This window comes from Crocodylus siamensis, chromosome 11, assembly GCF_052110815.1.
Source record: "Crocodylus siamensis isolate JL-2025a chromosome 11, ASM5211081v1, whole genome shotgun sequence".
Taxonomy (NCBI): Eukaryota; Metazoa; Chordata; order Crocodylia; family Crocodylidae; genus Crocodylus; species Crocodylus siamensis.
In genome coordinates, this window is record NC_143405.1 from 38927930 (window position 1) to 38954170 (window position 26241).

Here is a 26241-nt window from a genome sequence, read left to right on the forward strand (position 1 = left end):
GCTCTTCTTGTCATGCCACATGTCATTGCTAGGATCCCAAGCTTCCCCTGTATTGGCAAATACCAAGCTTGATCCCCTGTGCTCTCCCAAGTGGGAACCCCAATCAACTGATCAGGTCCTCCAGACAAGGGAGTCCAGAGAAGCCCTTGGCTCTGATGTACTCCTGCAGCTGGGAGCCCTGATCAGCTGAAGAGGGCCCCAGCCATGGGAGTAAACTATGTGATCCCACAGCTGCAAGCCCTGATCAGCACATTGGCGCTCCAAGCTGGGGGGAACACATGATGTGCTCCTGGGTCTGGGAGTTTTGATCTGCCCTGACCAGCTGATGGGTGCTCCCAGCCTTTGGAGCACAGTGGAGTCTTGAAAGGATTCAGTATGCTCCAGAGGCTAAGAATACTGGCCACATATTCAATTAAAAGCATGATAGGAAACAAGTTCAAAGTTATCACACTTATTTGGTATAACAACTTTGTGGCTTATTCCTTATTTTATCACACCATTAACCAGTTAATTACATATTAAATATAATGTCTGCCAGAGGGCATATACGCAGATGAATGAAATCACACACATTTACTAGGCCTGTGTGAAGCAGCTAGTATTCGCTTCGGATTCAGATTTGGCTGATTCAGGGGGCAGTGATTCGATTTGGTTATTCAAATCACTGTCCTGAATCAATTCAAAGAAATCTGATTCGGAGATTCAGCTGCTGCCAAATTAGCCAAATCTCCGAATCACACAGGCCCCATCCCCAGCCCATGCTCTCAGCCCCACTTGGCCCCAGCTTTGGCTCATTGAAAAAAAAAAAGCCTCTATTCACCAGCTGCTGCCAGGCAGGGGGATGGGGAGTGATCTCTGCTGCCTCGCTGTTCCCCCAAGCTGCATGGGGGGCTCTGCCATGAGCTCCCCAAACCCCACCCACCGTTCCAGCCCCTGCCATGGCTGCCCTGCCTGCCCCAGCTCCCAGCCTTTTTCAAAAAAAAAAGCCCTGACTCACTGGTTCCTGCCCAGTGGGGAGGTGGGAGGGATCCCTGCTGCCCCCCGACTGACCCACGCTGCATGAGGGGACTCTGTCACAAGTCCCCGGAAGCCCCAAGACCAATGCAGGAGCCGGTGAGTTCAGGGTTTTTTGTTTTTCTTTTTTTAAAGGGCTGGGAGCTGGGGTGGGTGGGGCAGCCAAGGCAGGGGGCTGGGAAAGTGGGCAGAGGTCAGGGGCACTCAGGGGAGCTGTGAGGGCAGGCAGGGGATGGGGCCTGGCAGGGGTCCCCCCATGGTCTCCTCATCCCTCCCCCCTCCCCCAGCCCCCACACCCCCCCTACTTACCAGCATGGAGTCCAGGTTCAACTCCATGCTGCAGCAAGCAGGGACTGCTCAAATTGCCAGAAGTCTCCGAATCTTTTCCAAATCGATTTGGAGAGCTTCAAATCAATTCGGACCTTTTAATTGGTCTCCTGATTCAGTTTGCATTTGGAGATTTGGCCACTGAATCAGGCTGAATCTCGTCCGAATCAAATCAGCACCCAAAGCTTCACACAGCTCTAATATTTACCCACACAGTGAAATCCCGGCCCCATGAAAGTCAGTATGATTTTCATCATGGCTTCCCTGGAGCTAACTCTAAGGAGAAGAATGTCCATCTTGATCCAGAAAAAATGTAATATACAACTTCAACCTTGCAGCAGAGTATAGGCTGATGATTTCAAAGAGGCTCTGAAACTGCTGACATCCACCTTTTTGGATCTCATTGCAGACCTGGTGCAAATGCAAGTGCAAAATCTTGAAGTCTGTTAGTGTACAGCCACAAACTAATATAATTTATATATGCTACAATAACACTTTTCCAGGCCTTTTATAAATCTGACATTTCATAACCTCCTCCCCGGGAAAAAAGCAAACAGGGAACAACTGGATGCCAGGGCTAGAAAACACTGCAGCTGAATTACTTGCAAATTGGTGTCTTTATCTTTATTAACAGACATTGATGAATGTGCGAAAGGAACTCATAGTTGTAAAGTAAACTTTGTATGTCAGAATACGGAAGGATCATTCTATTGTGAATCAAAGCAGCGATGCATGAATGGATTTTTACAGGACCCAGAGGGTAATTGTGTTGGTAAGTGTGACTACAACAGTATATTCAGAAAGTGTACAGCAGTACTGGGCAGATTCCTTATGCTCATCCTGTTCAGTGGGTATACACTGATCATGTTTAATGTTCCTTAAATCTTTACTGAATTCTGTCTAAATGTTGCTGCTCTTTGAAAAATAATATTATATTAGGTTTGCAGACAGTTGAGTTTTAAAATGCTGCAACAGCAGATTCTCATCAGCCCTAAATTTATTGCATAATAAATCAGAGTAAAAATGAAGAAAAATAAATGATAGCTAGAAGAGTGAAAGAGTAGATTAATTTAGCAGCTGATATTGTTATGTTAATAGACTTTCTCTTCCACAGATATTAATGAGTGCACATCACTATCAGAGCCGTGTAAACCTGGATTCAACTGTATCAATACCGTTGGGTCCTACACATGTCAAAGAAACATGTTAATGTGCAGCAGAGGTTATCATTCTAGTGAGGATGGATCCCGATGCATAGGTAAGAATCAGACTACAGAGTCTAAGTGCATTATCATGGAGAAGAAAAAAAATTATTTCATTTCCAGTTCATTTCCAGTTTTTTGAAGCCATCAATTTCTATAGTTTGCACTTGATGGAGAATTGGGAGAGTTTTTTGTAAATAAATATTTGCACTTTGTTATTTTCAACTGCATATGGCATTTCCCACATTTCACCCTGGAACACATCTGATTCAGTGATTTGTTAGTCTCTCACTCTATTTTGTATGGCATCTTCCTATGACCTGAAATGATATGAAGCATTGGCATGCAACAGGCAAGAACCAGTGAGTTAGCAGATTCAAAAGGAGCCCTAATAAGACGCATATACCTTGGAGCACAAGAAATGACTGTTTCCCAAATTTTGAACATAATTTCTAACTTTGTGTTTGTAGAAAATGACCCTGTGCACACAGGGCCAGACGTTCTCTTGTGCTTGTAACCTTGTGTACTTTATTACACCAGGGCACAGTGGGTGAATTATGCTAGCAGATCAGAATGGTAAGATTTTTCCACTGGTTTGTGCTTAATGGTGTGAAGGACCATGTAAAGTGCAAAAGAAAGAATGGGGAGCTTGATCTAGTGTTCAGGTAGGAGTGCACATAACTGCAGGAAATGCAACATCCTAATTGGAAAGAAATGGAACAAAAAAAGCTGATGGTTCCTCAGTAACTTGCAATCTACACATAAACTGCTGCCTATCCTTGGAATGAACAAGGAATGCAAAATGAACAAAAAACTGCCTTTCCATGAGCATCAAGATGGGTGAAAAAACAACGTATATCCATACTTTATTTTATGACTAGGAAAAGCCAGGGGTAAAACAAAATATCTGTTGAAAGGCTAAAAGGAAGTCTCAGAGAAGCGAATAGTGGTGTAGGGAGCAAGCACAGGTCAAATGAGCTTCCTGCACGTCTCTTGCCCTTTGCTAAAACGGCTGCATACACCTAGCTCCTCCAGGGGAGGAAACAGGCAAGCTTTTGGCCAGACTTAAAGACTGGGAATTTTTAAAAATAACTAGGCAAAGGGGTTAGAAAAGCTTCCCAGTTCAGTTGTAAAGGGAGATGGGCTTTGTGCCATGAAAAAAAGAGCTGCATTTTCCCTTCCTTTCTTATCATTTAGCAAGCAGTGAAATATCCCAGCTGCAGCAAAGAGAAAAGGAAATACTCTTGTCCCTCATAATGGAAAGCATCAACACTGAAAGACAGATTCCCAGCAGGTAGAAATCAGTGCTGCTTCAGTGATGTCAGGAAAGCTAAGCTGATTTGGCCCTAAAATACTTTTTGTAAATTTCTAGCTAATATCAGCACAGAACAAAAGTGCTGTACATGCTGGGCCTGGTCACCATGCTGACATTGCTGGATGAGCCATTTTTCAGTAAAGCAGTAGCCTTCCAAAATTCCAGAAGAGTTCAAACCACTACCAAAATCATATATAATAGCTCCTTCTGCCTTACCTTTTGAACTGTAAAAATGCCAGGCTTTGAAAAATAAGTCTAGTTGTCTTTTTATTTTCTTTTATATTTATATTTTTTAAAGGAAGAATGAATGACAGTATTTGTGCGCCATTGGGTTGTAAAAGCGATGAGATAATGTAACACAACATAATTGTAGATGTTACTTTGTTAATTTAAATTCATGATAAAGTCTTAAGCAGCAGGTACAAGGCAACTCTTTGAGTAACTTGGCACAACTAGAAAGTGCAAAAGTCTGCCTTTCCCTTCAGTTTATTTAATGTCAGAAAACCTCTGCCACATGCAAGCTCTATGCCTCCAGCTATGCCTCAGTATTTAGTCTAGCTGTTTTCTGGTATGGTTCCATTAAATACGGGAGATGTAGGTAGAGGGAGGAAAAATAACATATGGTTCCAATTTCCCCTATTTGTGATAAACTAGTTTCTCTAATGCATTATGATGCTTAATTGGACTTCAGATTCATATTAACTCAGAATAATAGAAATAGATCATCTGGACACATCTCTGCAGCAGAACTGATTCTGTGTGGTCATCTTCTGTTTAGACAATTCATCTTCTTGAATGTGTTCGTTCGTTCTAATTCAGCATGTCAGTTAGTAGCAACTGCCTCTTGCATTTAATTGAAAAATACTGTAACTATCATGAAATATAGTGCACTTCTGACTGAATAATGTCCTAGAACTAATTAAAGTCTGAACACATAGGAATATACAGTTTCACACAAACTAATGAAATAGCTGTACAAATGAATTAATTAAAAATAAAACTGCTAATTTGCAGATTTAAATCTGTATTAAAAACTCCCTAATGTTTATGTTTGATCTAATCTGAAAGAAAATGAAGAGAAAGCATTTAGATAAAAATCTATACCCCTTCCAGGAATTCATTCTGGGGTGTGAGGATGCCCCATTGCCACCCTAACTGTAGCACTAGTAGTCATTAGAAAAGTGTGATTCTGTGTTAAGTGAACTAAAATAATTACATCTGTTTGTGGGTCCCAAAAAGCTTACATAAGTTAACCTTAAGTGAGCCTGGTTCCCAGCAGACCTATAAGAGCAAACGTCAATATTAAAGATTGACAAGTGACAGTTTTCCTAAGATTACTTATCTTCTTCCAATATTACAAGAGCGCTGTTCAGGGAACCCATCCATCCTTTGGTACTTCTGATTGGAAATTGCTCCAGTGTTAATTTGAATAGAGTAGCCAACCAGAAGAGAATTCCAGACCTTAAGATTGCCCTCCCTATTAAAAAAGGCCCGTCTAACATTAAGAGGAGGGAGTTGGGATCTCCATATCCAGTAACTGAAGATGTATATTTGGAAGTGGATGGGATAAGGGCAGACCTCAAGAACTACAAATAAGTCGATAAATGCTTAAAGTTTTTTAATGTTCTGCTGCTGAACCTTTGGACCCTTACCTGCAATTGATAGCTCTCTGATCATGGTGAAATGCATGCATGGGTCCCTACTAGCTTGTGTTAAATCTCTGAGCTTGTAGATGAAGAGTGAAGCAGATTCTACAATTAATCACCTGTGAATGGAAAAGGATTGCCTAGTGTGTTGGGATTGAATTAATCATAGAGGGCTGAAAAACATGCATTTTCAAGGCTTGTGTTGGGTGAGAGTGGGGAAGAGGATCACACTGAAGTAATAAGAGAAGGTAGACCAGGGCAAGTAGAAGGGAAACTAATAGGAGTTCTGGCTAGTTCTTATATTGCTGTAACTAATCTGTCATAATATTCTGTCTCTTGTAATCAGTCCATGCTGATAAAACCACTGAACATCAGGATAACATGCATCTGTTTAACAGATTTAAATGACATAGCTTGAACATAATTGCATCTCTTTTATATGGAGTAAAATGCAAGGTTCTCTGGGACATTTCCATAGTGGTGTTTGAAATGAAACATTGCCCTCATTTTATAACAGGCCCTTCTTTTGCAAAAAAATGATTCCAAGGAACACAGCCTTATATGCAGCTAACTTTTGAACAGCAGAGTTGGGGGACATAATTACCTTTCCTTCTGTGTCAGGAGGAAGTAACAGGGTTTCCATTCCTTTTTTTAAAAAGAAAATACTTGAAATTTCACCCTGTGGTTCAGCACTTCGTGACATTCAGTGAAAAGCCACTGACTTCCCCTACCATATTTAAATTAATTTTTGTCTTTTGGTTTTATAGATGTTGATGAATGTCAGACTGGTGTCCACCGCTGTGGGGAAGGACAAATTTGTCATAATCTACCTGGAAGTTACCGCTGTGACTGCAAGATGGGATATCATTATGATGCATTCAGCAGAACCTGTATTGGTATGTAAGGCACATAGTGTAATGAAAGTATTGATTGATGAGCCTTGGACCTTGAGGCAATATTTAGTACCATTGTTTCATGTGCATTCATTAGTACTGCTGTACAATGACTTGAAAGAGGTAATAGAATTGCTTCAGAAATGGCTTTCTTTCATTGTGACCAATCACTTACACCTCCACAGTCCTTGTGCGTTACAGAGCCGGTATCCTCAGTTTAGCTCAGTTGCAACTTACTGAATGAGGTCATCTGCAAAGCACATTTCTATAGGTAGCATCTTCTTCTGCTGTGGGAATTTGTCTTTCTGAAAGTCCTTCCAGAGAACAGATCATGATAGAACCTTTTATATATATCAATTAGCGTACAAAGGCAGACAGTATAAAAACTGAGATGGTAGCATTTCGTGTTCTACAAATCCATCTCTGACATCTTTAGAATATTCTTCCATGTTTCTTTTGGCTCTTCTTTTCACATAGAGTGCATATGTGCTTGTTATGCTGACAGATATTAATGAGTGCTGGAATTATCCAGGCCGACTGTGTCAACACACCTGTGAGAACACTCCGGGGTCCTACCATTGCTCTTGTTCTTCTGGATTTCGGTTGGCATATGATGGGAAGCATTGTGAAGGTACTGAGTCTTGTTTTGCTTTGAAAACAAACTCTGCAATGTGAAAAAAGAGGGATTTTAGGGAAAGGTTTTGGGTGGCATTGAATGCAATGACGTATGATTTGTGCATGCTACAGAGGCTTTGTGAACACAGACATTTCACAATCAGAGCATTCACATACCATCTCTCAAAATGCAATGTGAAATGTCTATTAAACCTTCCATACATATGGAAAACCTTACCATTTGTAGCAGTTGGTGATGAGTAACACTTGTCCACTGAACCAGAGAGAAAGTGTTCAGAAACATTTATTAGAAAAGGAAGTGAGTGGTACTTTTTTGCCTTTGCCTCTTGCTGTCAACCTCTTTTGTAGCTGCATCATCTTTTTTATTCTGGTGTTTGAAGATAAAGAAATGAAGTTGACTCTGTTGTCATTCTGCCTTTGCTTTTGAGCAGCCATGTTTTCCCATGGCACGAGTTAAAGCTTTCAGGCTAGTTCTTATTGTTGAAAGAACTTCACTGGGGGAAAGAACAGCAGCATGAGAGATCAGGCACATAGTAGTTCTCAGACATTCTGACTATAAACAGACATTTTTGTTGCGGCATCAGCTATACTGGGATCTGTCCTGGCACAGCTGATCCGATTCATCAGTAAAAACAGACGTCACCATTTTCCTGCAGGGTTGGGCCCCTGCTGCTCCTGTAGGGGATTCCTGGGGCTCACATGTCATGTTGCCACATCCCAACAGGGAGTGCATATTTGCAACTCCTCATGGGGGTCCCTTCTTCTACACTTGCAGGATTCACCCCAATTTGGGGCACAGCAGCATGACATTCACATCCCAGGAATTCCCTGCAGGGAGATGCCCAGGGTGCAGATCGGTAAGTGTGGGGGGGAAATCCCCTGGGAGTTCTCTGTGCCACACCTGCTTAGGGTGCAACAGCACAATATGAATGCCCCAGAAATTCCCCCTGCAGGGGAATTCCTGGCACATGCAGGATCATGCCCCTTAAGTGCCAGGAGCACCTGCCCAGGACAGCTCTGGGCTGTCCATACTCTCCTGCCATTAAGCAAAGGAATCTGAAGCAAAAATAAAAGCAGCACAAATTTATACCCTCTATTGTTGCAGCCACAATATTGGGCATTTGCAGGGCCACAAGGAGCACAAATGTCTGTTTGGCTTTTGTACCGCTGTAATACATTTTATGGAAGCACAAAGAGTGATGTCTGTTTCCAGCCTAAGAGCTAGACTGAGCAGGAACATCCCCAGTAGGTGTATCAGAGTGGATGCATCTCGCATGTTATATTATGTGGATGCATCTAAGAAAAATCCAGGGAAAAATTCCTGATCTATTTGTCTTCTCTTGCTAGGCAAATGGATGTGAATAGCCACACTTACATTACAGAGAATATATATTAATATTAGAGCTAGTTGAAATTTTTCATTGTAAAGGCTTTTCTTCCATGTAAGATGTCTTTCAGTAAAACAAAAATTTCCTCAGAAATGTTTATATTACTTGAAACTTTCTAAGTTGAAAGTATGAAATGAATAACTTCGAACTAAACAAAAAATGATTTTATTCTTTAGTTCTGACCAACGTTGTCTTATTTTAGTTTTTTCACAATGTTTCAGAAGCAAGTCAAATGGAGCAAAGTGGAAGAAGGGGGACAAAAGGCTGAAAAAATCTTTTCTTTTTAGATTCAGATCAAACATAATATGATAGTGGTAGAAACTGAAACATTCATTTTGTGCATGAAATGAAAATTATGGTCGTCTTTGAATTTTCTTCTAGAAACAAATTTCTTTTTCCCATCATTTATGATCTAACTAGTTAACTGTGTAATTATGGAAGCAGCATAAATCATTATACTTCCAACAAGTAGGCCTACCAGTAGCTGACAGAAACTTTACCTGTGTGCAGATTATTCTAGAATTTTCTGCTGTCCTCCAAAAGGTCTGGTCTTAGCTTTTGTCAGAGGCAGGGTACAGTGGTAGATAATGCTGATTTTTTGTGGTAATACCTGTTTTATTTTTGGATACAGATGTGAATGAATGTGATAACAAACCGTGCAGTCAAGAATGTGCCAATGTCTATGGTTCCTATCAGTGTTACTGTAGGCAAGGGTATCAGTTAGCAGAAGATGGCCATGCTTGTAAAGGTAAGAGGATATTCATGTGGTTTGATACTTTTGGATAATGGAACTATTTTTTGGGCTGCAAGTAGTGTCTAAGGATAGTTCTGAGTTATGCCCTGCTATAGAGCAGTGGTCTCCAAAGTGGGGTGCACAAGACGATCCATTGGGGTGCGGGAAGAAAGTATTAGAACTTCTTTTTCTATTTCTATTTATGTAAACATACATATATTGGGGGTACATGCTCAAAAAATTTTTACTGGTAGGGGCGCACGATCAGAAAAGTTTGGAGACCACTGCTGTAGAGCTACAGAGGGCTAGTCCAGCCTCTAGCATTTATTGGAGTAGAAGAGTGGTGCTTAACCTTTTTGACTGGTGTGCTGGATGGACAATACCCCTTCCCTCTGTGGGTCAGATCCAGTCTCATAGAGCAGAGAGAGGGGTCAGCCCAGCCCCGATCCAGCTGCATAATGAAAGGGGGCTTGGGCTGGCCCCACTGGGGGAGGGGGCGGGGAAGGCATGTGGCCCAGCCCCTGTGGAGAGAAGGGGGAATGGCCTGGACTGGCAGGTTGGGGGGTGGAGAGGGAGTGTGACCCAACTTGGAACCAGCCACATGGGGGAAGGGGCATGGCCTAGTTCTATGGGAGGAAGAGGCCCAGCCTGGCCAGGCAGAGAGAAGGGGGCTTGGCCTGGCCTCAGGAGGGGGAAGGTGACACAGCTTAGGCCCACAGTTGAGCCATGGAGGGGCAGCTTGTGGCCTAGTTCAGACCTGCCCCATGGCAGTGTGGAGCAGTAGCAATACTACCACTGCTCTCTCACCCCCAAATTCCCAAACTGTGGGGAGTGCTACAGGCTATATTCACAGGCTGCATTTAGCCTGCAGGCCAGAGGTTTAGCATCCCTGGAACAGAACAATGCACTGCCCAGGCCTCCGTTGCTAGAGCTAGAGGAACATGGAGGCAGCCAAAGGACTAGTGAGATATTCCCTCACAGTTGTATGTATGAGTGAATAAGAATGGAAGAGTTGCAAGCAGTCTAACTAAAATCCCCTTCCCTTACCTGAACAACAGAAAACAGAATGGGAGTGTTTTTTCTCAGCTTTTGGTTTTTGTTTGGTTATCCTAACATCTATGTAGCAAACACCTGACAATCACTTGGGAGAGAATCTCTCTCCATTTTTTCAAATAAAAAGTTCCCATAAAAGTCCTAGAAGAATCCTGAATTTGGAAAGCTACAGGGGATCAAATTCCAAACTCAGTTGTGTACTGGTTTATTGCTTCTCTCTATTATTTCTAACTTGTCAGATGCTGATTTTCAAACAAGAATAGTGGGGGCAAGACCATAGTATTTTAATACCTTATAAAATATTATGAACTGTCCTAAAGCAAGGTCAGACTTTCATATTGGCCTTCTTACTAAAGATCTTGTTTCTGATGAGACCATGCATGACATCTGACACCACCTGTGACAAAGCCATAAATGTCCTTAGTTTTGACTATCCTCATTTAAATTTGTCATTTTTATTGTGAGTAATTATTACATTTGTAATTATTTCATTCCAGATATTGATGAGTGCACACAAAGTGCAGGTATCCTTTGTACTTTCCGCTGTGTGAATGTTCCTGGTAGTTACCAATGTGCCTGCCCTGAGCAAGGATATACAATGGCAGCAAATGGAAGAACCTGTCGAGGTAGGAATGAGGTGCAAGAACTGGAAAGATGTAACAGTTATCTAGTCACTCCCATCTGATACCATGATAATCATTAAAAAATCAATTTTTTGCAATAATTTCAATATATCAATATCAGAAGGCATCAGTTTTCTCTTTCCATGGAACAAATATACAACTGTGGCAACTACAATATCACTGTGTATGCACCCAGGCAAACATTTTCATATTCAAGTGTCTAAAGCAGGGGTGGGCAAAATATGGCAGGTTTGGGTGCGGGTGGCAGCCTGTGCCATAGCCTCTGCAGCTAGTCCTGGCGTGCAGCAGAATTGGGGTGATACTTGGACTCAGCTTCCTCACAGTGGTGGCTCCTTCTGGCTGTCACTGCCAGTGTCATTGCCACTGCTGGACCTGGCCTTGCATCCTGGACCATCCATCTGACACCCACTTCTGGGGGCACTGGATAGAGTAGGTAGGTGGGCAGGGTCTCCATGGAAAATGGACTGGGACCTCCGTGGACAAGGCAGGCTTGACTGGGTGGATGGAATGTGGCTGTGAGTGGGCAGGGAATGGCATCTGGGAGCAGGACAGGCAACTCTCTAACTTGCTTTTCAGCCCAAATAATTGCCCACCCCTTATCTAAAGTTGCATCCCTGGGAAAAATTCATACCTCAGGAAATCTCTTCAGTGCAAGTTGCAGGAGTTCAACACCCTTGAATTACAACTACAAACCTAGGTAATGGGCACACATGCAATATTCCATGAGTTACAGAAGTTTTTTACCCTATGTTAGGTGCTTCACAATAACTGTGTGTGTGAATGTGGTAAATGAAAAGCTAATGAAGCTCATTAAGGGATAAGTTATTACATCCTAACCCTCATTTGCCAAAGGGTAAGAGCCATGTGTCCAAGTAGTTACCACAAACCAGTTTGACATGTGGTAATGCCCTATTGTCCTTTACATCACAGTAACTTGTCTGTACCTTCATGCTTTGTTGGGCACCTGACTTTAAGGCCTCCAGGCTTGAAAGTTCTGGCTCAAGTGAACATTAAGGTAAATGACATGTGAAATAAACTTTCCCTCAAAAATCATAGAAATGTTCTTTGGGGAACTATGTGTTCATCTGGTGTGCAGCTGTTCCTACTTGAAATGAAATAAAAATGCTGCATTTTCAAAGGATGCACTAACTGTGTAACAATGATTATGAAGATCTCATTATGTTTATGCACATTAATGTAGTTAGTTACACTCACTGGTCACATCTACACGAGATGCTGACTGTGCAGACATTTAGCACTTGTATAAACAAGTACTAAATGACTGCGCAGTAACCTGAGCGACTGTGCAATAGCACCAACGAAAGGCTTTTTCATGACACTAACTGCACTGTAGCACCATGTCACAGGTTGTATTGTGTGATGCTTACAGGGCAGTAGTCTTGGGCTACTGTGTAGTCAGTGTCTTGTGTGGACACAGCCACTGTCAAGTATTTACTGACATCCTAACATCTACAACTACATCCTAACATCCACAACTACAGCTCAGCCCAGACCAACAAGCAAAATGAATAAACAGGTAAGCCAGGGCAACACTGGGACTAGGGGGTCAGTACACACATCCACAGGAGGCCTCAGATGCCTCTACACAAACGCTTGTAGTATGGGAAACAAGCAGGAGGAACTCACCCTCCTGCTAGCTGACACCAGCCTGGACATAGTGGGGATCACTGAAACATGGTGGGACTCAACGCATGACTAGGCGGTGAATGTCAAGGGCTATAGGCTGTACAGGAGGGACAGGATAGGAAGGAGAGGTGGGGGCATGGCACTCTATATTAAGGAGGAATATACATCCTCGTCAATTAGCAAGGAGTCAGAGGAAGGGCACTCTGAAGTGCTTTGGGTTAGAGTACAAGGCAGTCGAGGGGAAAGAGACTTAACGCTGGGGGTCTACTACAGACCTCCCAACCAGGGGGAAGAGCTTGACCAGGAATTCTTAGGTCAGCTCACTGAGGTAGTGAAGTCTAAGGATGTGGTAGTCATGGGGGACCTGAACTTCCCGGACATCTCCTGGGAAGAGCAGTCAGCCAGGTCTGAACACTCACGTAGGTTCTTGACCAGAGTGCAGGACCTCCATCTAACCCAGGGGGTGCACAGCCCCACCAGGGGAGATGCCTTGTTGGACCTAGTGCTGGCCACGGGTGATGACCTGGTGAGGGGGCTGCAGGTGCTCGGCCACCGGGGCGACAGTGATCATCGCCTACTAGAATTCACCATCCAGCGCAAGGTGGCAAAGGCCTGCAGTAAGGCAGCAGTCCTAGATTTCAGGAGGGTGGACTTCAATGAGCTAAGAAGGGTAGTTGGGGAAGCGCTGAGGTCCCAGAGGGGAGGGGAGCCAGGTGTCCAAGGAGAGTAGTTGCTCCTTAAGGAGACGATCCTCCAAGCCCAAAGGGAGGTAATCCCAACATGGATCAAAGGGGGCAGGAGAGCGCAAAAGGCCCCGTGGCTTACCAAAAGCATCTGGGAATGTCTCCTAGCTAAAAGGGAGGCATACACCCAATGGGAAGAAGGGGACATCACCAGGGATGACTATACTGCAGTCGCTCGGGGATGTAGGGGGGCGGTCAGGAAGGCCAAGGCAAAGATGGAATTAGGACTAGCTTCCCAGATTAAGGACAATAAGAAGTCCTTCTTTAAATACATAGGGAGTAAAAAGAAGGTCCCAGGTAATGTGGGGCCCTTGCAGGACACGATGGGAAACTCGGTCGTCACACCAGACGACAAAGCTAACATGTTTAACAATTTCTTTGCCTCCGTCTTCCTAAGTAGGGACCAGAACAGTCACCTCCCTGCTGGGTCCCCCTCAGGCCCCGGGGGAGGCACACCTGGGTCAAGGGTTACTGAAGATTTAGTTAGGGAACTTCTGGAGGGGCTGAACATATTCAACTCTAGCCACCCTAGAGTTCTAAAGGAACTGGCCGAGGTCATTGCAGGACCCCTGGCACGGCTTTACAAGCACTCGTGGTGCTCTGGTGTGGTGCCAGAGGACTGGAAGAGGGCCAACGTGGTTCCCATCTTCAAAAAGGGGAAGAAGGAGGACCAGGGAAACTATAGGCCAGTTAGTCTTACTTCAATCCTAGGCAAGCTGTTCGACAAAATTATGCTGGCACACATCCACAAGGAGCCAGCGGGGGACTGCATGCTTAGGGGCAACCAACACAGGTTCATCAGTGGGAGGTCCTGTCAGGCCAACCTGGTGGCCTTTTATGATCAGATCACCAAATCATTAGATGCAGGGGTAGCAGTGGACATAGTCTTCCTGGACGTCCGGAAGGCTTTCGACACCGTCTCTCACTCCGTTCTCATTAAGAAACTGGGGGACTGTGGTGTCAATGCCCACACAGTCAATTGGGTCACCAACTGGCTGGAGGGCCGCACCCAGAGCGTGGTAGTGGATGGGTCCTTCTCAACCTGGAAGGACATGGGCAGTGGGGTTTCGCAGGGCTCGGTCCTCGGGCCTGCACTGTTCAACATCTTCATCAGTGACTTGCATGAGGGGGTAAAATGCACCCTGTTCAAATTTGCTGATGACACTAAGATGTGGGGGATGTGGGTATGCTAGAAGGAAGGAATAGGATCTAGACAGGTTACAGGGGTGAGCGGATGAGAATAGGATGGGATTCAACACTGACAAGTGCAAAGTGATGCACCTGGGGATGCACAATCAGCACCATACCTACAGGTTTGGGAACTCCCTTCTTGTCAGTACAGAGGCAGAAAAGGATCTTGGAGTCGTCATTGATTCCAAGATGGACATGGGCCGGCAGTGTGGGGATGCAGTCAGAAAGGCCAACTGCACCACACATGCATCTCAAGTAGGTCCAAGGAGGTGATACTACTCCTCTATGCGGGACTGGTCAGGCTGCAGCTGGAGTACTGCATCCAGTTCTGGGCACCACAGTTCAGGAGGGATGTGGACAACATGGAGAGGGTCCAGAGGAGGGCCACTCGCATGATCAGGGGGCAGCAAGGCAGGCCCTATGAGGATAGGCTACAGGACCTGAACCTGTTCAGCCTCCACAACAGAAGGCTGAGGAGGGATCTAGTGGCCTGTTACAAACTAGTCGGGGGGACCAGCAGTCACTGGGGAAGTCCCTGTTCCCTCGTGCACTACCAGGAGTGACCAGGAATAATGGTCACAAGCTGGCAGAGGGTAGATTTAGGCTAGATATCAGGAGGCGCTACTTCACTGTCAGGGCGGCTAGGGTCTGGAACCAACTTCCAAGAGAAGTGGTGTTGGCTCCTACCCTGGGGGTGTTTAAGCAGAGGTTAGATGAACACCTTGCTGGGGTCGTTTGACCCCAGTACTCTTTCCTGCCATGGCAGGGGGTCAGACTAGATGATCTACTCAGGTCCCTTACGACCCTAGAAACTATGAAACTATCTCCCCATACTGCTTAGTCCCACATCACTCGGGCTCTAATATTCCTCATCAGCATAAATCAGGTGTAATGTCACCGAAGCCAGTGGAGTTATGGTGTACAATCCTGCATGAGCTCAGAATCATGGTCTTGTGTGTGTACTTTATATGGCAGTCGGAGTAAAACGTTCTTGTTCTCATACAGTGGATTTGTAGGTTCAACTGTACTTCATACGCTTCTGTTATGCACTGACCTTGTGAGATGCTGCTCTTTGTTCAGTAACTATCATTTCCCCGATGTTTGTATTTGAACTGATGCTCTCCAAAGACTGAGTCACTGCAGCTTGGGCTGACAAGCCAGGGTCTCTGTAAGCAGGAGTGATGGTAGGCCTGTACCCTGTATGAATCAAGGCTAGAGGAGGATGCCCAGGCAGCTGCATTTGCCTTGTTTCCATCATCTTAGGAAGTGCATTGTATGTCATTTTAAACCACATAAACGGACCCCTGTGTTGTGCAGAAATAGCTGTACTGAACAGGCTATGCAGGAACATTTGAAAAGTGAACAAATCTGTGCAGTCTTTCTATTTTCATCCATATACCTGTGTATCATGATTTGAATATGCAAAACTACCAGGTATCACCTACTACAAGAATGTAAACTGGCACTTAGCCATGCATAAATATGTGCCCATTGTTCTGCATGGATGCCTGTATGACTTCAGCATGTGCAAACCTAGACATTGAATAATGCCAGATGTGTGTACACACAGTTTTCAGGCCTATGTGGAGACCTTTTTGAAAATGATCATGAGCAAACCGTCTGAATTGGTATAAATTGGTCCAAATTCAAGGAAGTTGGATCAGTTTATACCAGCTGGGAATCTGTTCTTCAATGTTCTTCCTTTACCCTATCCTTATGGTAGAAGTGACTAATGGCACTTCTTTCATACCATTTCTTTCATGGCATTTTTCACAGCACTGTGAACTCAAACAGATCACTTACAGCTTGTCCAGTAGCTTGTCAGCATATGGATTCTTTTTACATTTCCCATCAGAACCAAGCTAGTGATGTGAATTTTTTAATGTCATTAGTTACGATATGTTAAAAAAAATCTTTTTCACCTGGGGGAAGTTTTGAGAAATAGAAAAGGGCCTAATTTATTTGATTCTTTCACACTTCCCATTGCGTATCTCTTTTTGTTGGGGTTTTAAACCAGGCAGTAGGGCTGTTCAAAATTTTTCTGGGTGTTTCGTTTCGAAGCTGTTTCAACACACTTGGAGCTTGAAACAGTGAAATAGAAATGAAACAAAGGCTTTGAAACAGCTTCAAAATTAAACAAGGGCACTTGAAACATTTCAAAATGTTTCAAATTTTGAAGCCGGGCTTATTTGGCTTTGGTGCTGGTCCCAAGCAACAGTGGCAGCCTCCTCTCATCCAGCGCGCAAATCCAGGGACCGCATCTCCAGGAGGGCTGCGAGGCTGTGCTGAACTCCCTGCCCAGTGCCGGGGATGATTGATGCTGCCGTGAGTCCCAGGCATCAGAGGCAGCCTCCTGTTATCCAGCACACAGATCCTGGGGCTTGCACCCTCAAGAGGAGTCCAGCACAACCCCACAGTCCTCTTGTGGGTGCGGGCCCCCAGATCTGCGCACTGGATGAGAGGAGGCTGCTGCTGCTGGCAAGTGTCAGGAGTTTTGCTTTGAACAGTTTGAGGTGCAGTTTCCCAGAAACCTATGCACTTATCTCCTTCAAACTTGGTAGGTTTCATGCCCTCAGAAGGATCTACCTTCCCTGCAATTTGCATCTGAATCAGGCATAAATTGACAAAGTTTTAGGCATTTTCATGATTCCCCATTATAGCCTATGGGCAAAATGTCAAAACAGTTTTGACTAAACAAAACGGAGCGATGCTTCAATATGAAACGATTAAACGAAACGCTCACCCTTCAAAATGGCGAAACCGAAGTCGAAATGAAACAGTGCTGTTTCACACAGCCCTACCAGGCAGTGCTTCATGCAAGGTCAGTTCTGTATCCCAGAGGCTGGTGGGGAACAAAAGGCTGCAGTTTTCCTTTAAGAGTCAGTTTCTTCTATGACAACTGGCAGAATTGCACAGCACTCCACAGTCCACGTGGTTTGTCTGTTAACATTTATTTCATTTTAAAACCTCTGTGTGTTGTCTAGACATTTCGGAGTACGCAATGTGACTTCAGAATCTTTGCCAGTATTTTCTGTTCAAGTTGGACTCTTGTTATTGCATCTGGTTTTCCAGTGTGTTCAGTATCAAAGTTTAGTCTTTTGAATTTTTATTATTCAAGTAAACCTGCTTCTGCCCTAGGACATTAAGCATCTTGCAGTTTGCTTTTCTTTGCAAATCTGTGCTGCCTTCTACGATTTTTGTCATTAGTGGAAGACATTTATATTTAGGTTAAATGTTTATGATCCAATTGTCTTGTTTTAAACTGTTGTTCATAAGTTCCCATTATTCAAAATATATTTAGAGGCAGTTGCTTATGGCGTCCTCAGATTCATCCATGCATAGAGTTATTCAGGAACAGATATTCTGCTTTTTCTTTGGATTGGGGTAGTGTGAAGTTACATTCATGTGTAGACAAGTGAAATAATTTGCCCTTTTCCCTCTTAAAAATTAAGGAAAAGGGCCTGTTTGGTGGAAATACAGCCTAGCTATACCGTACTTGGGCTTGTCTACACTTGAAATTTGATGTGGATTGAGGTTGGTTGTTAATTTAAGATGAGTCTTGAAATTTCTGCTATTGAATTGTTTTGTTCTGCTTCCTTTCTTCCTAGTTTACAATATAGTTTACATCTTGGATGTACTGACACTTCAGGAGCAAGAGAAAAAAACAACACAAGTAGAGACATTTGTCTAGATTTTTGTGACAAAATAAAATATCAAAATAGAAATATGAAGAGTGAGACAGTAGGCTCTTTGGTTCTCCATTGGTCATTAAAGCAATCCAGCATTGCATCAGACTTGCTTGCTATGTGGTCAGAGCAATTAGGTTCACAGAAATTTATGAAAAAAGACTTGCGAAGTGCAGGGAGACAAGCTAACCCTGACTTAGCAGTCAGTAACAGACCAGTATTTGATTGCAGGATGGCTGGAGTATATAAACCATTCTCAGTGGGTGGTCAGATGGAAACAATGCAGGCTTCTTTACAACAGGGTCCCTGCCCTTCCCTGTGTCTTGTACAATGCCAAGCATGTTGTCAGCTCTTAGGTATAATAAAGCATAATATCTGCAAGCAGGTAAACTGTGCCCTTGGTGGCAGTGGCAGTAGCTGCAGATGGGACAACTTTCTTGTGCCCCTCAGAATCAATGTCTGAGGCTGGTGCCCCCATTGCCCGGCCCTAATTATATTGCTTCTCCAAATGGGGAAGCATGCTGCACGTGCATGGAGCTTCTCGCGCGGATCCAGGGGGGGTGCCCTACTTTGATTCCTGGGCCATCCGAAGTTTAAGGCCAACTGCCTGGCAATGGCAGCAGCCTTTTTATTCAGGCAGCAATGGGGGACCTTCGTGGCTGATTATAATTTATCTGAATTCTTCTAAATTCTTCATTCTACAGGTGTTATTGCCCCTCTCTCCTTTTTAATGGTCTGAATTTTCCACTAATCAAGCTAGCCTTTATTTTGCAATTCGGCTGCTCCTCGCAATGTGTCTCCTATTTCTCAGCCCTGAAAAGTGTTTTTTAACTTCATCTAAAAACATTAATTCAGTTGCAGAAAAATTAACTCAGATGAACATCAACTCAGGTGTAGAAATAACTTTAAATGATGCACTGTCAAGAAACTCAAGAAGGCTAGAGTTTGTTTTATTAATCTGAAAGAGATGTATATTTAATTATAATGACAACATAACTAAATAAACAATATCTTTTGATTTTTTTTACCTAATTTGTTGTGTTTTGTATATATAATATATGATATAGCAAACTAATGCACATTCTAATAAAGTTACGTTTGTTTTTGCTTCAATCTTAAACTGAATCATATGCCCCTGGGTCCCTAGCATATTAGTAAAGCTTCTAGTTTATTTTTACCTGGAGAAACAAGTATATTGTGTTATAAGTGATGAGGCACTGCACCATCTGTACCTTCCTTTTCAGAATCCTAGATCTGTTCGTGGAGCTACCAGAGACCAACTGACATAAAATATATGTCTGGATTTCAAATACCTGCTTGTTGCCATTGTATTTATGACAAATTGTGTCCACAGGCATCAGGCACAGTTATTAGGCTAATCACACAGACGCAGGGAGCTAAGACTATAGCCTGCATCCTTCAGATCCAAAAACATGTTCTCGGCCACACAGGCACATACATACTCTGGCTCCCTTGCTCCTTGCTTGGATTCATGCTTTCATGATTACATGTATTCTTTTGGATTTGTTGCTGATTTTACCCATGTTTTTCATTACCAGATATTGATGAATGTGCACTAGGAACCCACAACTGCTCATCTACAGAGTCTTGCTATAATATCCAAGGCAGCTTCCGATGCCTGTTGTTTGAGTGCCCTCCAAATTATAGAAAAGTATCTGACATGTAAGTCGTCTTTTATTTCTGGAGTTAACAGAGCTTCCACACCCTGCAGCTGCTGGTTTATTCAGACTGTTCTAGTGTATGGTATTTGTAACCTGCCGCTTGGTACTGTGTTGCTCCTGGGCTGTCCAGTGAACTTTTGCTGCCTCTGTTTTAGAGCTCTCCACCTTAACAGACGCATTCAGTCCAGTCAGAAATCTGTGCCACGTTCCATGGGACTAACACTAATAGCACAGCAGGATCTCCAGTGCTGGTGCAGCCCAGGGCTTCTCAGCTCCTTGGCAATAGTCATAGCGGGATTCACCGAGTTGCTGACTCCCCACGGTTCTGTGCAGTTCAGGGAGCCTTCAGAATGAACCTACAATGGGCCAGTATATGGCCCTCCACTGCTATAATGTAATTGAATCTGGTGTATGCTACCCTGAAAAAAATAAGGGTAAAGCTGTACCAGCACAGGTGTTGTCTGTATGCAGCCTATGCCATGGTAGCTATTCACTTCCTACTGCGTAGTGGTGAGGTATACATAGTAAGAAACAGCCTAGTATATCCAACACCAACAGAATAGGTGCTCATCCACCCACTCCAGCTCCTGGTTTAAGGTATATCAGTGGACAAAACAATGTAAATTACAATAGTGCAAGTATGTAGTAAGCCCATTCTCAAGTTGTAGAAAATCTCAGGCACGCAAACATTTATTTACTGGTTTCTGGAAATGAAACAATGGGGCAGCAATTCTAGTGGGAGAACTTGGCTTCCATTCCTATCTTAAGAGTTAAGGTTTAGCTGCCTTGTAAGTATGGTTGCTTGAGATTTTATGAAACACAATCACAGTCTTGCACAGTCTTCAATGAATCACAGATTTCCTTTCCAAGCCCTGTGCTGCACACAGTATGACTTTTGTCTGTCTTTCTGTATATGCTCATTGTGAGGCTTCCAAACAGCACTCTTCATGTCCATAGTCTTTGGTTTGCTGTTGTACTCTCACAATTACATCATTTAGAAACGTTTTGTGGGTCTTGTAAAAGCAGAATAAGCAGCTTCTAATTATACAGCTGAAGTTTGAGGCTCTGCTGTATATCTGTCTAACACATGCCACAGGCTTCTTGTGACTTTGCAAATCATTGAGATGTGAATTTCCTAACTCAGTTACTGTGATACTGAAGATTCTTGTTTCTGTTCTCTCAGGAGGTGTGAACGCATCAATTGTTTTAATTATTTGGATTGTCAAAACACTCCTGTGCGCATCACTTATTACCAACTGAACTTCCAAACCAATATTGTTGTCCCAGCTCACATTTTCCGTATTGGACCATCACCTGCTTATGCTGGAGACAACATAATCCTAACCATCAACAAAGGAAATGAAGAAGGCTACTTCAGCACTAGAAAGCTTAACTCCTACACAGGCATTGTGTATCTTCAGCGACAAGTGAAAGAGCCTAAAGACTTTTTGTTAGATGTTGAAATGAAGCTATGGCGCCAAGGAACATACACAACTTTTCTTGCCAAAATTTATATATTCATCACAGCTCATGCTTACTGAGGCATGTACTGACATTGAAATTTATTGGTGCTCTGCTCTTTAACCAAAGCTTATTACTGTGGAACTGACATTTAGTGCATCTAGCCTTTATATTATTTTTCTATCATTGCTTCAAACTTTTTAATTGGTTGTATAAATTAACTTAAGTTTTACTGACCTATTTTCTTATGTAATTCTTTAGATGAGTGAAGGAAGGGGTTTAAAGGAAAGTCGTGTGTTGTATACTAGAACCTTCTCTTAGAATTGTCCAGTGAATAAAGTAGGCTTAGTTACATCTACAGGGTATTGCACTAGAAAGGAAACCAGTTCACTTGGGAGTATCAGTTTGAGCCAGTGACAAGGAAAAGAAAACCTTGAGCAATTTCCTTTTAAGGTGTGTTGTATAAACTGGTGGTTTACTTAGCTGGTGACTTCAGTGAAACTTCTCTACACTCAGATACTGTAGTGATCAGGGCACTATAAGCATGTGGACAAAACAACTAGTTCACAGGTTGAAGGCTTATTTTTTTGCCCAAGTGTTACAGTGTATTGCCTAGAAAAAAATTAATAAAGCAACACCCCATCAACTAACAAAAGTTTGACTGTATTATCATGTCTTACTTCAATGGGACTATTCATATGTTTAAAGTTAAATATCAGCAAGACCAAACTTTAGGTGTGTGTTGTACTAACTCACACTGCAGTTTGTAGTTTGAACTCATCTCTGCAAAAACCCATTTTATTTAGGTTGCTCTAATCACAGATCAAATGTACTATAATTCTTAAAAGAAAAGTCAGAGATGACTCATGTAAGCAACCATCACACCTTATTCAAAAGCATGGGTGTGCAACTAGTTTGTAGGTGACAACATTAAATAAACATAAGAGAAGTGACTTCTGTTTTCCAGGAAAATGACCTCAGGGGAAAATGCTTCTTAAATTGGCAGGTTGTAGTATGCCATTTAGTGACAGCACAACCCAAGTTTCAAACTGGATTTCCTCTTTTTCCATAGGAAACTGGATGAGGTCCAAAGCTGAGGGCCAGATGTGGTAGTATGTAGTACAATCAAAGCATCTGATAGAAGGTAGAAATGAATATCCACATTTTTTAGTGGCTGATCTTATTGAAAAGCCTCAATGCTTTCTGACCAACTTTGATCCAGATTATTTGGCAAAATGTTCATAAGGAAAAATATAACCACAATATATGGCTGCTTACTACACTATAGTTTAATAAGCCATTCTCTGTCCTACACTAGATATTTTGACCATTGTGCACTGTATGTAAAGTAACAGGAGCCAAGCTTTATGACCTTTTCTACAGAAGCAATCAACAGTTTTATTACCATATTGTAATATATTAATAACTTTGTTTGTATGAGGGTTTAAAATCATATAAATGCTACCTATGGGGTGACAGGGGAGATGTATTGTATTCATTATATCCCAAGACCAATTTCTAAAATTACAAATAAGCCATTTTTATTTGGACTTTTTTACAGATAATAAAATGTAAACATTTCTGTATCTAACATAAAGTCCATGACTACAGAAAATGAATTCTTTTCATTCTCTAGCTGAAAGTTTAGGCTATCTGCTAATTTTATGCATCAAATTTATGCTTGCTACTCTACCAGATTCTTTGTAAAAGTGATCTTCCTCCACATGACTTCTGCTTTCCATAGTTAATAGCCTTAAATTAGCAGCAAAGTGCCAATTAGAAAACACAAGTGTATGCAGTTCATAATTTCAGTTAATGTATATCTCAAGAAATGCAGCAATGAGTTGAAGAGTCTTTCAGATGTATTACAAAGCCTATGTGTAAAACAGTGATAGTGTTCTGCATGTCCCAGTAGGGCACATCAAGACTTTCTGAAACCCAAAGTTTTCCATCAGCATTAGAATTTGATTGAAAGTAAATGCCGTTCAAGCTCTGGCAGCCTTTGCTGTCAGAGAATTAATGGACAAACGATTTGTTACCAGGAGACCTGCTGACTAAAAACAACCACAGTCAATCATATTAAGTGTCTGGCAGTTTGCAACACTGACTTTTCATTTTCTAGGACAGGTAATTGATGAAGAACATTCTGGAAAAGATTCTGCATACTATTATATAGAAAAAAAAGTAGTGGTACTAAAAACTGTGCCTTCATCAGCCCAGCATCCTACAGGCATCCAGACAGGAGAGAATGGGAACTTTGCACTTCCTGTCAGAGAAATGCAAAGGCCTGTGGAGGGTAATTTGACATTCATTTTTTTCCTGGGCAACCTAAACAGCCACTTGCCTCATTCTAAAGAAAAAAAAATATATATATATACTCCCTATATACTCCCTGTTTGTTTTCAGTAATGGGTGTTGTGTAGGTGAGGTTAATATGGTATTTCACTTTCTCCTTTCTCATATCAGCCCAGTGTTGTAATTGCCTCAACATGGGCTGATGCCAACCACAGGTCCTACTGATGTCAACTGCAGGATTTGGGCCTTATTGCCTGATTGAAAGCAACTTCAAGCCAATGGATGTATAACAATGCAAACGACAGTCAACCCCATAGTGTTTGCAGCTGTCCCTTAAACAGCCACTGGGCTGGCTGGGGCCACAGTTTGCAGCTGTCCCTTAGTCACTGGGTGGGCTGGGGCCCTAATAACTTCTGAGAATGTCTTTAAAAAAGTGTCCATTATAAATCCCATCTTACATCATTTATGTCTAAATAAATTAAACCACTACTGAAATACTTATCTTCTTTCTTTTTCTTCTTTTTTTTAATGAGTTCAGATTTTTTAGGTCAGTATATTTTTTTGTGACTGAGATACACTGAAATGCATAACAAAGCATTATTCAGCTTGATGGAAGTCATGAGATGACAGTTGTTTCAAACCTAATTATCAAAATGCTTTTATAGAGTTTGAACATGTGTTTGTGCATGTGTAAACATTTAAGCAACTTGACTAGCCATATACTTACTGTATAATAATTGTTTAATATTTACTTGAAAAATAAGTCTGGAACTGGTAGGAGGTTGTATAGAATACTGACTAATGAGTATCATTAGTGATTTCTGGAAATGCAAGCATGTTAATTACAACACCTCTGAATTTTTTCCAGACTATCCTAGTCTTTGACACACAATCAGAGCTTTTACTTACTTATCCCTGTAAGGTTGATATAAAATAGGTAGATACACTTTGTACCTACTCTAGAGATGTATATCTTTTACTCTTTCTTTTATAGCAAAAAAATATCCATTTTAAAATATGCTGGTATAACCCAGTGGTCAGTATTTGCTTCCCTTTCTGTTCTGATTTATAGAAGGAGAGAGTTACCCAGGTAAAAGCCTGGGTCTTTATCTCTTGCTGTAATAACTTAGGGTGAAATTCTGCCCTCACTGAAATCAATGGGAGTTTTGTCATTTACTTCAGGGGACTAAACTTTTACCCTTTTGCTTTTATCTCTAGATGTTCCCGTTCAATCCCCAGCGTGACAATTAAGATGGGGGTCATCATTCAAAAAACATCCCTTTTCTTTCTCCCCCGCACATCCATTATTCATGGTAGTTCAAGACAAAAGCTAATATCAGTTTTGGGTTGTGGCTTGTCCTTTAAAACTCATCCCTGACCCAGTAGTCAGCAAATTTTCAGAGTTGCAAGTTAGCACACCCTTGCTCAGGTCTGATGCAGGGTCACATTTTGATGTGATGGTGGCTTTTCCATGCTGCTGCTGCTTCTCACCCTCCAGCAGTGCTGCAGGCAAAGCTCCTTGCTGCCTAGCCCTGGTACAAATGTGGATGAAGCCCCTTGCTGCCAACATGCAGCTAAAGCTCCCCAGCTACACAGGCTAGATCCATTGCCTCTGCAGGCCCTATGTTGCCAACGCTTGCCCTAACAAAGAGATCTATTACACTGGTACATTTACCTCTTCAGATGAACAGTCTCCCACTAAGAAGGGGCACAAGCACATCCAATGATACTAATGTCATTAGCTGGAAGATGCAACAGGCAGCCATAATCAGAGCTGATTTCTAATGAAGGGGAAACTGCAGTGAAAAGACTGTTGTAGGGGGAAGCAAGGGCTGGGGATCTCCCTTTCTGCTTTAATCTGCTTGCTTTATTACTAGGACATACAGCAGGGAATCAGGAACTGGAAGAAATTTAGCAGGATCTTGCAAACGTCCATATTTTTAGGTTTGTGTATGGGAGCAATCCCCTTTTAGTTGGACTACTAGTACATCCTCTTCAGTCGGGGTGTTATGTACTTACTCTGAATCAAGACATTCATTTTGTCTTTTTGGTGAAATAAAGCCATTATATTTTCTCCAACGTATTTCATTACCGGCTGTAGTAGTGAATTTAGGACACTAAGTGAGCGACTGTTTTAGAGCCTTTGGGGCTTTACCATATGGTTAAACAATAACATCTTCTAACAGTGAGCATGTTCTGCTAAGTTCTACACCAGGATGAACCCCAGGAATTGGAGGTAATTTCTTTCTTTAACAGAATGTTTCTGTCAGATAAACGAGTGCTCTTTCATTTTTGTACTATAATGTCTGGGTGTAGGTATAAGTGTGGTGTGCAGGTTCTCTGTCTTTTGAATCACTGCCTTAGATTTTAGGGAGCAAAACTGGATAATCCTCTGTGTTAATTCCTTCAGTGGCTGCCTTACAACTGTCTCTTCCCTGGCATCTCATCATTTATGAGCCACCTGGTACCTTGAGGTATGTAGAAAAAACATGTAAAGCTGTGTCTATGTCCAGATCGTTGAATCTCTCCGAATCGAATCGGATAAATTAATTGCAATTTGGATTCGGAGATTCGGCACCGAATCAAGCCAAATCTCCTCCGGATCAAGTCAGCAACCAAAGCTTTGCACAGCCCCCTGGCTTTAGGAAGGGGCGCAGGGCTTTGTCTTGCTGCTCCCCTCCCTCC

General features: G+C 42.5%; 1 protein-coding gene across 3 annotated transcripts in view; it reads left to right on the forward strand.

The window, feature by feature from the left end:
* Positions 1–25577, forward strand: part of FBLN2 (fibulin 2) — a 247445-nt gene extending 221868 nt beyond the window's left edge. For 2 of the 3 annotated variants that reach the window (XM_090021495.1, XM_090021494.1), the window contains exons 10-17: positions 1976–2113; positions 2456–2599; positions 6272–6400; positions 6903–7028; positions 9053–9169; positions 10705–10833; positions 19678–19801; positions 20984–25571. In XM_090021495.1, the coding sequence (XP_089877621.1) occupies positions 1976–2113; positions 2456–2599; positions 6272–6400; positions 6903–7028; positions 9053–9169; positions 10705–10833; positions 19678–19801; positions 20984–21341 (1265 nt within the window). In that variant the 3' untranslated portion in view covers positions 21342–25571. Of the gene's footprint in view, positions 1–1975; positions 2114–2455; positions 2600–6271; positions 6401–6902; positions 7029–9052; positions 9170–10704; positions 10834–19677; positions 19802–20983 lie in introns of all 3 variants that reach the window. The other variant, XM_090021496.1, reaches the window with a different exon arrangement.
* Positions 25578–26241: the final 664 nt, after the last annotated feature.